The following is a 12,070-nucleotide window of genomic DNA, read 5'->3' on the forward strand; positions in this document are numbered from 1 at the left end:
TTAGTCCTTTTTTAAATTAAAAAAATATTAGAAGAGTGAAAATTAAACTTGAGATTTTGTACAGAATGTGGTATATTATTGACCAACCGAATTACAAACATTTTAAAATTCTCGTTTTCCTAATGCATTATACATAAAGTCGCCCAATAAAACAAGATCCTTTAATTTTTGTACAGATTGCGGTATAATATTGACCAACCGAATTACAAACACTTTAAAATCTCGTTTTCCTAATGCATTATACATAAAGTCGCCCAATAAAACAAGATCCTTTAATTTGTAAGACCAACTCATTCCATTGACTGTGTATTATTGAGTGTCTCAACATTGTCATCTACAGGACACCCGGTCTTTTCAAATTTAAAGTTCAAGAAAATTGATAAATAAGGTACAAAAACATTTATAGACATTGAACAAATTGACCCAAGCAGTGGAGGGGAAAAGATAAAAAAAACTTATACGAACTAACCAAAGCTAATTAAACCGGAGGCCGAGCCGAACTGCTCCTAGACATTTCCGGCTTGGCCGGTGTCTCACCGTCAATTGCCGCCACTTTCGGCGACGAACGACTTGACATCCTTGTGAGAAATGGTGGCGTTTTGTTGAACACCCACCGGTCCGATCTAAATTGCCGGTCCAACGGCTCGAGCCTTCTGTAGCTCCTCACTCTATTAATACTGCTACTCTCGCCGGTTCGGGGCCCACGCCGCGAACTCCCTTCTCGGGGTAAGACCAATAAGCTAGTGGACCGGTTCAGCTTCCGGTTCATAATCTGTTTCCTGACTTCAACCGGTAACCTCAAGGTGAACCGCTCAGTGTCTTCTCCCGGTTGGACCACAGAGTGTCCGGTCGAGTGTGACCGCGAGAACAATCTCCGCAGCCTGCTCGATCTCGATCCACGTGTACGGTTCCGATTAAGCGTCTGGTTTATGTTCAACACCTCAGGTTCTTGCTGTGCTAGCATTCCCAGGTCATCTCTCTCCCGTTCCTCGTCTACGGCGTCGTTTTGAGCTTCGACGTCGCCCTCCTCCTGCTCCGATCCCAACTCAGTGAGTTGTGGTGCCGAGTCGCAGGGCTGCGGAACGAGGTTGGCCCGGCAGACGGGACACGTGGTGTGCGACATCAGCCACACGTCGATGCAGTCAGTGTGGAACACGTGGTCGCATTTGGGGATCAAACGCAGCATTTCGTCGTCCTCGAATTCGTTTAAGCAGACGGCGCACTCGAGCTCCTCTTTCCCTATTTTAAGCCCTTTGATCTCGGCGTAGTCAAGGGTGGGGAAGGTGTCGAGGACGGCGGCGTCGAGACCGCGTGATGCTGCGCCGCGTCTGGATCGGCCGGTGTGGGAGCCGCCGGCGCGGATGGTGTCGGCTTGGTAGGTGTCGGAGCAGCGGCGGACGTAGACCGAGAAGAAAACCATGAGGAAGAGGGCGGCGATCAGTACGGCGATGATGATGGCCAACGGCGGGCTGAACCGCTGGTACTGGTACGGGTCGGACCCGTCCGGACTGGGCTGGGCTCCAACCGGTGAGAGGAAGAAGAGGAGGAAGAGAGCGAGGACCACATGCTTGGCGGCGCAGGATAAGAGCGGAGCCATGGTGTTGTGGTACCGGGGAGGATTGCTGGAAAAGGAGGATATAGAAGGAGAGTGAGAGAGGAAGGGGGATGAGGTTTATAAATGAAACGAGAGAGAGAGAGAGAGAGAGAGAGAGAGAGAGAGAGAGTGAGGAGAAGTAACGTCGGCGAAGGTGTCTTGCGGAACAAAGGAAGACAAGAGCTGAAGACAAAGAAGGGAAACGATGACTATCAAGCCGTGCGGATGGGAGTGGGACCCCCAGTCCCGGGACTTTCTCGGGCTTTTCTCGCCAGGGAATGGTGGGGGGTGCGGTGATGTCAGCGGCTGGTCATGGGTGGCGTTCCGCGGCGACTTGCGTTGCTCGGCCTTCCGAATTAGTAAGGAATCTGGGAATAAGTTTGCCTATTGGAAATTATTTCAGAATCCAAATGGTGGATTATAGATGAGAGAGCGAGTTAAATTTTACTAATATGATTCAAATTTATCTTTGATAATAATTAAATCTAAGACCTCTTACGTACAAGTGAAGAATAATAGAACGAATATTAAGTGGCCATGTCAACTAATTAAATAAAAAAACTTTAGTGATTAAAAAGAGTTTCAATTCTTTCACAAAAAAAAAAATGTTCTTAATTTTATAGTAAACAAAAATACATCTATCTAGGACAAAAATGCACCAAATTGCACCTCCAACTTGTTCTATATAATTGTCCCTGATTTGACCAGAATAAAAAAACAATAATTCTTACCGTTATAAACTAGCATTTTCATTTTTCTAAAATTTCTACGGAATGTTTTTTTAATGGCAAAGTTTTTAATTCAACAAACTTGACCTAGTATCTTGGCTAATGAATGCTTATTCTCAATGAAAAAAAGTATATCAGAAAAAGTTGAAAATTGGGTTTTTAATTTTTTATATTTCCAGTGATATTTGTTACCCTAATAATCTAATATACACTAAAAGAATAAAATAAAGTTTAAACGAATAACGTAGTAAGTGAAAAAAAAAAATACTCTATTCGCCAAAACGATCTACCGTTTGCAGATGATTTCAATTTTTACATAGCTTAGTAGCCTATCTTCTTCTCTCAAAGAGATAATAATAATAAATGGAAAAAGAAGGCTCATTGGATAATGTTTATGGGTTGTTTGACAACCATTTTTATTTTTAGTTTTTAGTTTTCAAATGTCAGATTTTGGTTTTGGTTTTTTAGTTTTCACTTTTTTGAAAACTGAAATCTTATTTAGTAAATATTTTTAAAAAAATGACAGCCAAAAAGTGAAAGCTAAGTGTCTGATTGAAGACATAAAAATTAAAAATGAAATAATTATCAAACCGATTATGTATATGTTTTATACCTAATTCTCAAGTCTATCATAAGATATTATATAAGTTTGATTTCCATGGACCGAAAGCCTTCTCCAGATAACTTCATATTTTTATAAAGTAAAGAGACTTTCTGGATTGCATGTCCTTTCTTGTAGCTAGCGTGCTGTTTTTTCCAAGTACTTCTTTGACTCGTGTTCGTAATTCCTTTGGTTCTGCTAGATTTTTTTTTTTTTTTTCATTCTTTTGTTTTGTTAATTCTCTCTTAATTACCAAAAAAAAAGAAAAAAAAGAAAAAAAAAAAGAGAAAATGGTAGACTAATGTGGGTCAAACAAATCACAATCTCAGCAGCCCAAGGCATAGCCGCGAGAAAAATGGGTCAGCATCACAATACGATCAATAAGGAAACCGAATCCGACGGCTGTCAGAAAGTACTGCACAGAAGAGTTGGAATGTACTAAGTACCATATAAGCTTCTAGAAGAATCTAAATTCTAGATCTTTTGGTTTAGCTTGCAAGATGGTCAACCCAAATTAAATTGGATGGGTAACCACTGAAAAGTAGCGTGGTCGGAAGGGAACTAGGAAGGGAAGGGAAAGCGTGGGCTTTGAATTTGACTTTCATGTAAATGAACATTTTTCTTCTGGTTAAAATTGGAAGGGACGTTGGTTTTACATCATTTTTGTTTTGTTCAGGTGTTCGATTAAAGACTTATTGGGTATCGATCCATATAAGATGTTTATGTGTTTTGAACTTATTGGGTGAGGCAGCACGATTAACCACTCCAGAATTCGCTTCTAATAACTTTGTTTTGCCAAAATTTTTCTGTACTATGTAAGTGTTAATTGAGAGGGTGGATCGAACCTAGAATTTCGTGGTGGAGGGGTAAAGATTAATTGAAGTTTAAAATCTCCATGGTCTTGGATATCAACAGCATCAATGACAAGCAAAAATAAGTAAATCTGAAAGTGAAAGGGATGTGACTCATACATTCATTTAATCTTGACAAGCTTCTAGAAAAAACTTGATTATGCAAGTTGCAAGTTGCAACCATCAATAATGAACAAATTTGACTGTAATTATGCTCATGATGTTAGAGGTGACGCTTTTGGTTTTAGCTAGGGCATGGACTACTAGAACTGTAATTGATTATTAATCCCTAACCACGTGATTAACTTAAGTTGACTATAAAATGCATTATTTGTGCTACGTGCCAGATAACATAGATATTTTTGCTCACCATCTTTAAGTAATGGTGATGTTCATCATCCTATTTATCGTTGTTTGATGAGTTTAAATTTCGAAATTTGTGTAGTTTGTAGATATAAATCTTAAAATTTAAACTCATATAAAAATTATAAATAGGATGATGAGCAAAAAATACACTAGTTGTAGATAACCCAAACATTTAAGGAAAGAGATTCTCTCCGTATCCCTTCCACTTAATCCTCCTTATCAAACAATTCGAACCCTTGAATTTGATTTAACAGCTACAAACAAGGGCCCACTCTAAAAGTTATAATAACTTTAGCCGTTTGATTAAATTTCAAGAACCTGAATTATTTGATGATGAGGATTAGGTGTAAGGGATTTGGAGGATCGCTTTCCAACATTTAAGGCTTAATTATGTGCCACGTGATCTACAGTTCCTTGACATGAAATTTCTTCTTTTTCTCCAATAGAGACATAGGAATATTGTGAAGTTATAATTATTTGAGCAAGAAATTGACTTTGACTTAAATTAATCCCCGAAGGCCATCTAATAGGACCACACTTTGATTAATTCAAGGTCATCGACCAACAAAATTTGTATATCAAGTCTAATATCTCCTCCAAAAGTAAAACCCTATCTTCCAAATTTCCAATATTTCGATTAAATTCTTCATTTCCTTTTGTCACATGAATGGAACATTTCGGATTTCGCATGTGGATATATTTATACTAACAGGTGGTCTGAATAAATTAGTTACAAACTCGCAATTATCAAAATTTGAACTTAAGATTTTTCACTTACGTGAGAGAAAAATATCATTGTACCATAATATCAAGTGATTCTAATTGGTTCCGCATGCATGCGCACGATTCTGTTGTGCATTCAATTACATATATATGTAAGCAGAAAACATGTGTATTTGATTTGAAGAAAACTTGACATGCCAATTTGGGATGTAAACATTCTATTCATGTTTAATATGTATCATCCGTTTCTAATCATCTAAATTATGTTTAGGCTGTTTTGGGGCTCAAAGCATTGATGGAGATTTTGTTGGGTTTTTATCCTGTGTCTATGGGTCTGATTACTTCTCGGCCCCTATCCTTTGGGCTTTCATTGCAGAGTCTTATCCGATGCCTGGATGCATCGGCACGACGACAGCCCAGTCGAGTTAAGTGGATTCCATGGAACTATGGGAGGTCATTTGACACTCGAACTGTAGTCAGTTGGGGGACCTTGCTAGCTAGTGAGTTTAGAAGACTCATCGTAGCATACTTCCTATTCAATTCTTCGTATCGAACATTGCTAGCCACTAGCGAGCGTCAAAGACTGATCCTAACATATCTTTTATTCGGTTGTTCGTACGAGAGAGTGAAAATCAAAGTATGAAAACTCTTTTGAGTTTGTGTTTGATGTATATGATATTAGAAAGGCGTTTTTTTTCCCCTAAGAATCCAATCTTTGGTTTAAGCCCTTTGAGTACAAAATGCGTGCATTACCTTCTCCAAAACGGTCTCTATATTGAGCGACGGTGTCAATGATCTATGAAGAGAAGAAGGGAATTGATTTTTTTGTGAAAAGTGCAATCAGGTCATCGAAGCGGTGGTGTTATATCATATTCTATAGGTACTAGTATATAGGAACTATTCTAAAAATCCCTGTCTAGTGCCGCCTAGGTCTTGCCTAGGCGCTAGGTGGCTGACCACTGCCCCGATTAATGCCTAGGCTTTTGAAAATAAAGAAGGTGCTTAGACCTGCTGAGGCACCCGTCTAGACCGCCTAGGCACCTACCTAACTTGCCCAAACCTGCCTAGGCATCCGCCTAGGTTGTGATTCACTTAGATAGAAAATAGATAACTTTCATTTTGCATTTTATTTTTTTCAATAAATTGTAAGAGACTTGTTGAATACTTAAATGAACACACATTACATACTTGTTCCCCATGTTTTCATTACGTTCCAATACCTCATAATATATATGTCATTCTATTTTGTAGTTTATGATGTAATTACATATATTTTAAGTATAAACAAACATTGAAATATAATATATTTACTTAAATTTGTCTAATCCGCATAGGCGCCCGCCTAGCCGCCTAGGCGCTAGGCCCCATCCTGCCGCCAAACTAGCGCTTAGTATCTTTTAGAACCTTAGAAGCATTTGGCCAATCATAAACAAACATGTGGTCTTTCTAGTAGGGATAGGTCACAGTGTGTGCCTCCTTTCAACCCCTAAAATCTTATGCCACATAATATATGAGGTCTCCAGAACAACAACATTAGTATATGACTAAGGGTAACTAAAGGTAAGGTAAGATATATCAACATTTTAGACCATTTTTTGCATGTGATTCAATATTTTAGTGAAATAAGTACGTTGATCAACACTTAAATAATAATTGAATCATCAACGACGTCATATAATTTACAAAAATATGATTTAAATAGATGATATCCCTAGCATTATTCTGTTAATAATACCCATGACTGAGACAACAAGGGATTAATTTGTTCATACATAATTAAATTAAGCTTAGAAAGGTAGCTTGTTTCCTTGTAATGAAAGAGTATAGAATTGGTCAAAAAAGTTGCCATCATGATCATTTGGCGGGCTCCAAAAAATGAAAATAAAAAGGAACCCCTTATGGTAAATCGGTCTATTCAGTTTTCACAATCAAATTTGGATTTTGCTTTGAAATTTATAAGTGGCCTTTCAATTTTCAAAGAAACCGAAAAAAAATAAAAGTTGGCAATGTCAACTTCAGATTGGGGCCAACATGTTAGCAGTGCAGGATGATGATGGAATAATGGGCATGGATGTTACCAAATGTTCTCTCTAGGCTCTCTCTGTCTAGGCCTAATACTATGTTGTCTGGATTTTTGTTTAGGTTCAAAGTAAATATTATCACAGATCGTTCTTAATCATGATGAATGATTAGTTATTATATTAACCATATCAGCAATTCTAATTTCACATAAATTTCACAAATTCTCTTACAAATATCAAAATCAGAATTAAGAGAGAGATGACTTACAGTTGTCAGATAAAGGAGAGAAGAAGAGAGAGAAGATTCGTCGTGGTAGAGGAAGGACAGTGGAAGTCCAAGGTGGATGCTGGCATAGAGAGAGAAGAGAGAAAAGGTGAGAAAAAGAGTAGAGAGAGTGTTCAGTGCGGAACGAGGAGTAAGAAGAAGAAGACTCTTAGTGTTACAAAATATTAGTGCTTTGCTCGACGGAGAGGTTCGTCGAGCAAAGATTTCGTTAGACAAAGGTCAATTAAACATGTCAACCGGGTTTAGTTTTTTACGAAAAATTTGGTGGGAAATGAAGTTTGCTAGACGAACTTTATAGTATTTTGTCGGGCAACCCATTTAACATGGTGGGAAATTTGATTCTTTGGAAAAATTTTGGGGGAACATTTGTAAGTTTGCTCGAGAAAAAATAATACTGTGACCCGACGAGTATATGTACTTTTGCTCAAGGACCTACACCTATTCGTCGGGCAAACCTTATAAATTTATTTTTCCTTATTTTTTTTATTTAATTTCAAACTGAGAAAAGATCATCGAATTTGATAATCAGGTTCCTTTAATATGTGATTTTACTCTTAATTAGTGTCTTTAAAAAAATCAGCAGAATCAGAGCTAAAATTGCCATTAATCCGTCTAAGGATTTCGTCCCCTTGCCTAAGTTTATTTTTGGTGATTTTGGCGTATGCGATCTCGGAGTATATATAAACAAGTTTGACAGTTAGATCGTTAAAATGAGTTTCGTAGATTGCGTATCCTGTCAAAACAATAGATTCAATAACTATTTATTCTATACTTCCATTAAGTATAACGTAAGATTTTGTGGTAGCCACTAGTGTAAATATTTTAAAGTTATGATCGAATTCATTCATTGTATTCTTTTAGAGTTGAGGAATGTAGTTATAAAAAACCACCAAAATCAGAGCTATAATAACCGTTAAATCGTGATTTTCTATTTTTAACCAATGAAAGATTCCGTCCTGTTATCTAATCCTTGAATTTTATTTTTTTCAGTATTTTTGGCGTATGCAATCTCAGAGTTTTTACAAACAAGTTTGACAGTTTGGTCGTTAAAATTAGTTTCATAGATTGTGTATTCACAGACCCATCAAAACAATAAATTTAATAAACACTTAGAGTTTATTATGTACTTCCATCAAGTAGAACATAAAATTTTGTGGTAAACATATTTTAAAGTTGTAATCAGGTTCATTCATTGTATTCTTATAGGTCAAGAACTGTAGTTAAAAATCATAAAATCGGAGCTGAAATCACCGTTAATTGATTTTCCGTTTCTAATCATCGAAAGATTTCATCTCGTTAAATAATCCTAGAAAGTTTATTTTTGGGGATTTTGGCGTACGTATGCGATCTCAGAGTATCTATAAACAAGTTTGACGGTTGGATTGTTGAAATTAATTTTGTAGATTGCAAAAATAATCGAAGGAATTGAATATACTAAATGTCCATCACCTTTGCCCAACGAAATAGTATGTTTTGCCCCATGAAATGTAAACCCTAAATCATAAATCATAAAATATACTTTTACGCGATGAACCTTGAATTGTTCATCCTGCAAAGGATGCCATATTACATGCCAAATTTTTTCCTTAATGCGAAAACTTTAGACGATGAAGGACCCTTAACCTGTCGAACGACATTCGATGGGCAAAAGTTTATAAAGAAATCAAAACGTTGACCATTTTTACCTGACAAACATTTGTATTCTATGGAGAAATTTAATTTAAAGGGAAGTGGGAACACAATTTAGATAATATGGTTGTTACCATGTTGGTATCCGGAATTTCTTGTTTGATATTTCATACCCTTGCTCGATGGGGTCATTAAATTGAAAGGGAAAAGCTTAAAACAAGCCAGCATCTGTATATACTTTGCTTTCTATAAATTCTGCATAACCCGCCATCAAATTTATATGTCAACGTCCATCATCTTCACAAATATGGGGACCTAACTGAATCAGTTTTATTCACTATCAATTCAGATAAGATTTGAAAAAAATAAAATAATGGAAACTAACAGCTTGCCGTTGATGGTATAATATGAAATATTATTATGATTCGTGTATATCTTCTGTACCCAAAAATCTTTGGCCATTTTTGGTTTTGTCTAGAAAGAATCCTAGCTGGAACCGCTGTTTTTTACAGAAAGTGGTATTTGTTGCAGCCGCTGTTTCCCGAATGGCTGCCCTTCTGTAGGGGGAACTTACGTAAAATGTGACTTGACGGTTCTTGAGGTTACATAATCATCTGCCACATGTACGGTTAAGATAGCCCATGAAGATGGAGCCATGCATGGAGATGGAGGTGCTCTTCCAAATAGATGAGGACAAATTTCTTTATGTCATATCGAACAGTGTAGTAAACGTTAATCGGGTGAAAGTTACGGTCCATAAGTAATGACTGTTCAATAGCAATTTTTGCATGCATGTGGCAATTTTTGCATGCATGGAATGCATGCATTGTTATATGTGTTACCATATTCTAGGGTTTAGGGCCATTGTAAAGTAACCCCTACGAAAATTCTTATTTTTCCCACCAAGGAGTGTTCTACATAGGAGCCATAACAAAATATTTGTCCATTTTAAGCAATCATGAACGTATATAATGATAGACAAATGCGAATTCTCTCAAAAGTGGAGTGTTTTTATAGACTTTCTTCTACCTTGTGGTTTTAACACAATATTTTATAATATTAACATGGAATTGACGTTAAACTGTGAGGTGCCAGAGAATCCATGAAGAATCTTACTTTTGAAATGATCGTCTTACCATTTCTCGTAATTATATTGGAGTCCCTTCTACGTAACACTGATATAGTGAATGCGCCATAGAAGTACACTAATATAATGGACGGCCAGATTGGAATTTATTTGTTTTAATTACAACATTGCAAATCCAGTCATTCGCTGCACCGTGCATCTAATACATTAGTACATTGTATATAATTTTCGTTGTTGATGTTCACAGACAATGAAGGCTCATTGGGGGCAAATGCCCCCACTCAAGTAATTCGTTTGTTTAGTTGCAGACTACAATTATATAATATACATGGGTTATCTTTGAAGAAAATATATGTATCTAATATCCAACCTACATTCATTCTACTTATACTCCATATCAAATATTTTATGAGCAATAGTGCTCTTGTTATGTCATTCAAACCGAAAAAACCCTCTCTCGCCTATCATGTACTTATATTTTTCTCATCACTTTGTCACTTTCCACTACTATATTGAAATTTTTGTAACATTGGAATTGTGATACATCATCATTTGAAAGCATCCTTAATATCATATTGCGTATAACCATACTATAATAAAGTTTTCTTAGTTGTTTTCGGTTGCCCCCACTAGAAGAAATTTTTGGTTTCATCCCTGCTTCAGCTTACTAACTTCAATTATGATTGTGGTTTTGGTTTCATGTCTGAGTAATGTAGGTTATCATGAGTTCCACACCAAGTAATCAACGATTATCAATCGTCTAAACGTGCATATGGAGGTTGATACGGATATCGTTGATGCCAACAGTTCTCCCAATTCATTTTTGTCCATCAAACAAAACGGAGAGAAGTTCATAATTTGGTACACCAACCAAGTCCTTGGCCACATTTAGACATAAGTATAAATATAATGTAAATTAAACAATACATATTAAGAATCCCCATGTAGATAATCTATTATATATACACTTTAGAAAAGTGAAAAGGCTTTAGCCACTTTGATGAGATGAAATCAAAGCCTTGAGAAGAAATGATTTGATTGGAGGGCCGGCGAGTACACTTTTTTCTTGTTAGAATTGTAAATAATGACAATGATGAAGCAAAGGTATTCAGTGTAAGACAGGTTGGTGAAAGAATGGGGCGGTCGACAGATTTGATTAAAGCTTTTAGACGACAACGATTTTTGCTGTTTGTTACAATGGATCTGGAGAAAGCGTCTGCCTTTAATTATGGATTTTGTTGCTTAGTTGGTACTAAAATAAGACAACATGGTACATTAAGTGTCAAAATATAAGTGTTTGAAATTTTTATTTAGGTATTCAATTATTTGTATTATAACACTTGTGTACCATATCGTTTTGCCGACATTGAAAAATATCTCCTAAAATAGACCATCCTACAATCTGGTAATACAAAATAATTTTTCTGCATGCGCAACAAAACACAAACTATATGCACAAATGTAGTTATCAGTCATCTAGATACATCATTGATTAAGAAGACAAGGAAAACAAAACCTATCCTGTATTAATTTGTTGGGAGAAATATCATAGGCTTACTGTGGTCTCCTAGATTGCTTTGGAAATGGTAAAATAAGTAACCATATTTTGTGCTCATGGTTTAGTGAGAACTGTATATTAAGGGCTTAACTGATTGTATTAAGTAAAGTATACATGGATGCATAAGGATTTTTAATGAACTTTTGATGGGTGTAAACCCATTAGGGCTATTTACTCTATTTAAGTATCCTAATATCTGTGCTAAACACGTCACAAAGTAACACTCCTTATTCGGTATTGTAACTTAGCTATCGAGTAAAACCAATTGAAGAGTCTTACTAGCGCATCAGGAGAGCTTAAAAAAGATGTCTATTACCTCGTAAACCTAGATTAGTGCGTTTGTGTGTTTTCATCGTATGAACACTTTCAGTTTAACATATACTACCAGTATTTTGAAACTAACACGTACGAATATTATATGATTTGTAGAACAATATTAACCCATTTATCATCTAATCACAGAACTTTCTCAATTCTCCCAGAGTTTGGAGTCAGATCGAGGGAATATATAAAGCATTTATCATACTCGTGCACGAGAGAGAGAGAGAGAGAGAGAGAGAGAGAGAGAGAGAGCGCCCAGGGTGTGGTGGGGTATTGAGAAATCACATGATAAAATATAAGAAATG

At 36.5% G+C, this 12,070-nt stretch overlaps 1 protein-coding gene across 1 annotated transcript; it reads right to left on the reverse strand.

Moving 5' to 3' along the window:
- Nucleotides 1–271: 271 nt before the first annotated feature.
- On the reverse strand, nt 272–1,959 carry LOC126619066 (E3 ubiquitin-protein ligase ATL6-like). Its single transcript, XM_050287329.1, has one exon. It carries the CDS (start codon nt 1,595–1,597, stop codon nt 479–481), a length of 1,119 nt encoding a protein of 372 aa, XP_050143286.1. The 5' UTR covers nt 1,598–1,959; the 3' UTR covers nt 272–478.
- Between the last annotated feature and the right edge of the window lie 10,111 nt (nt 1,960–12,070).

This window comes from Malus sylvestris, chromosome 4 (genome assembly GCF_916048215.2).
Source record: "Malus sylvestris chromosome 4, drMalSylv7.2, whole genome shotgun sequence".
NCBI classification, from domain to species: Eukaryota; Viridiplantae; Streptophyta; class Magnoliopsida; order Rosales; family Rosaceae; genus Malus; species Malus sylvestris.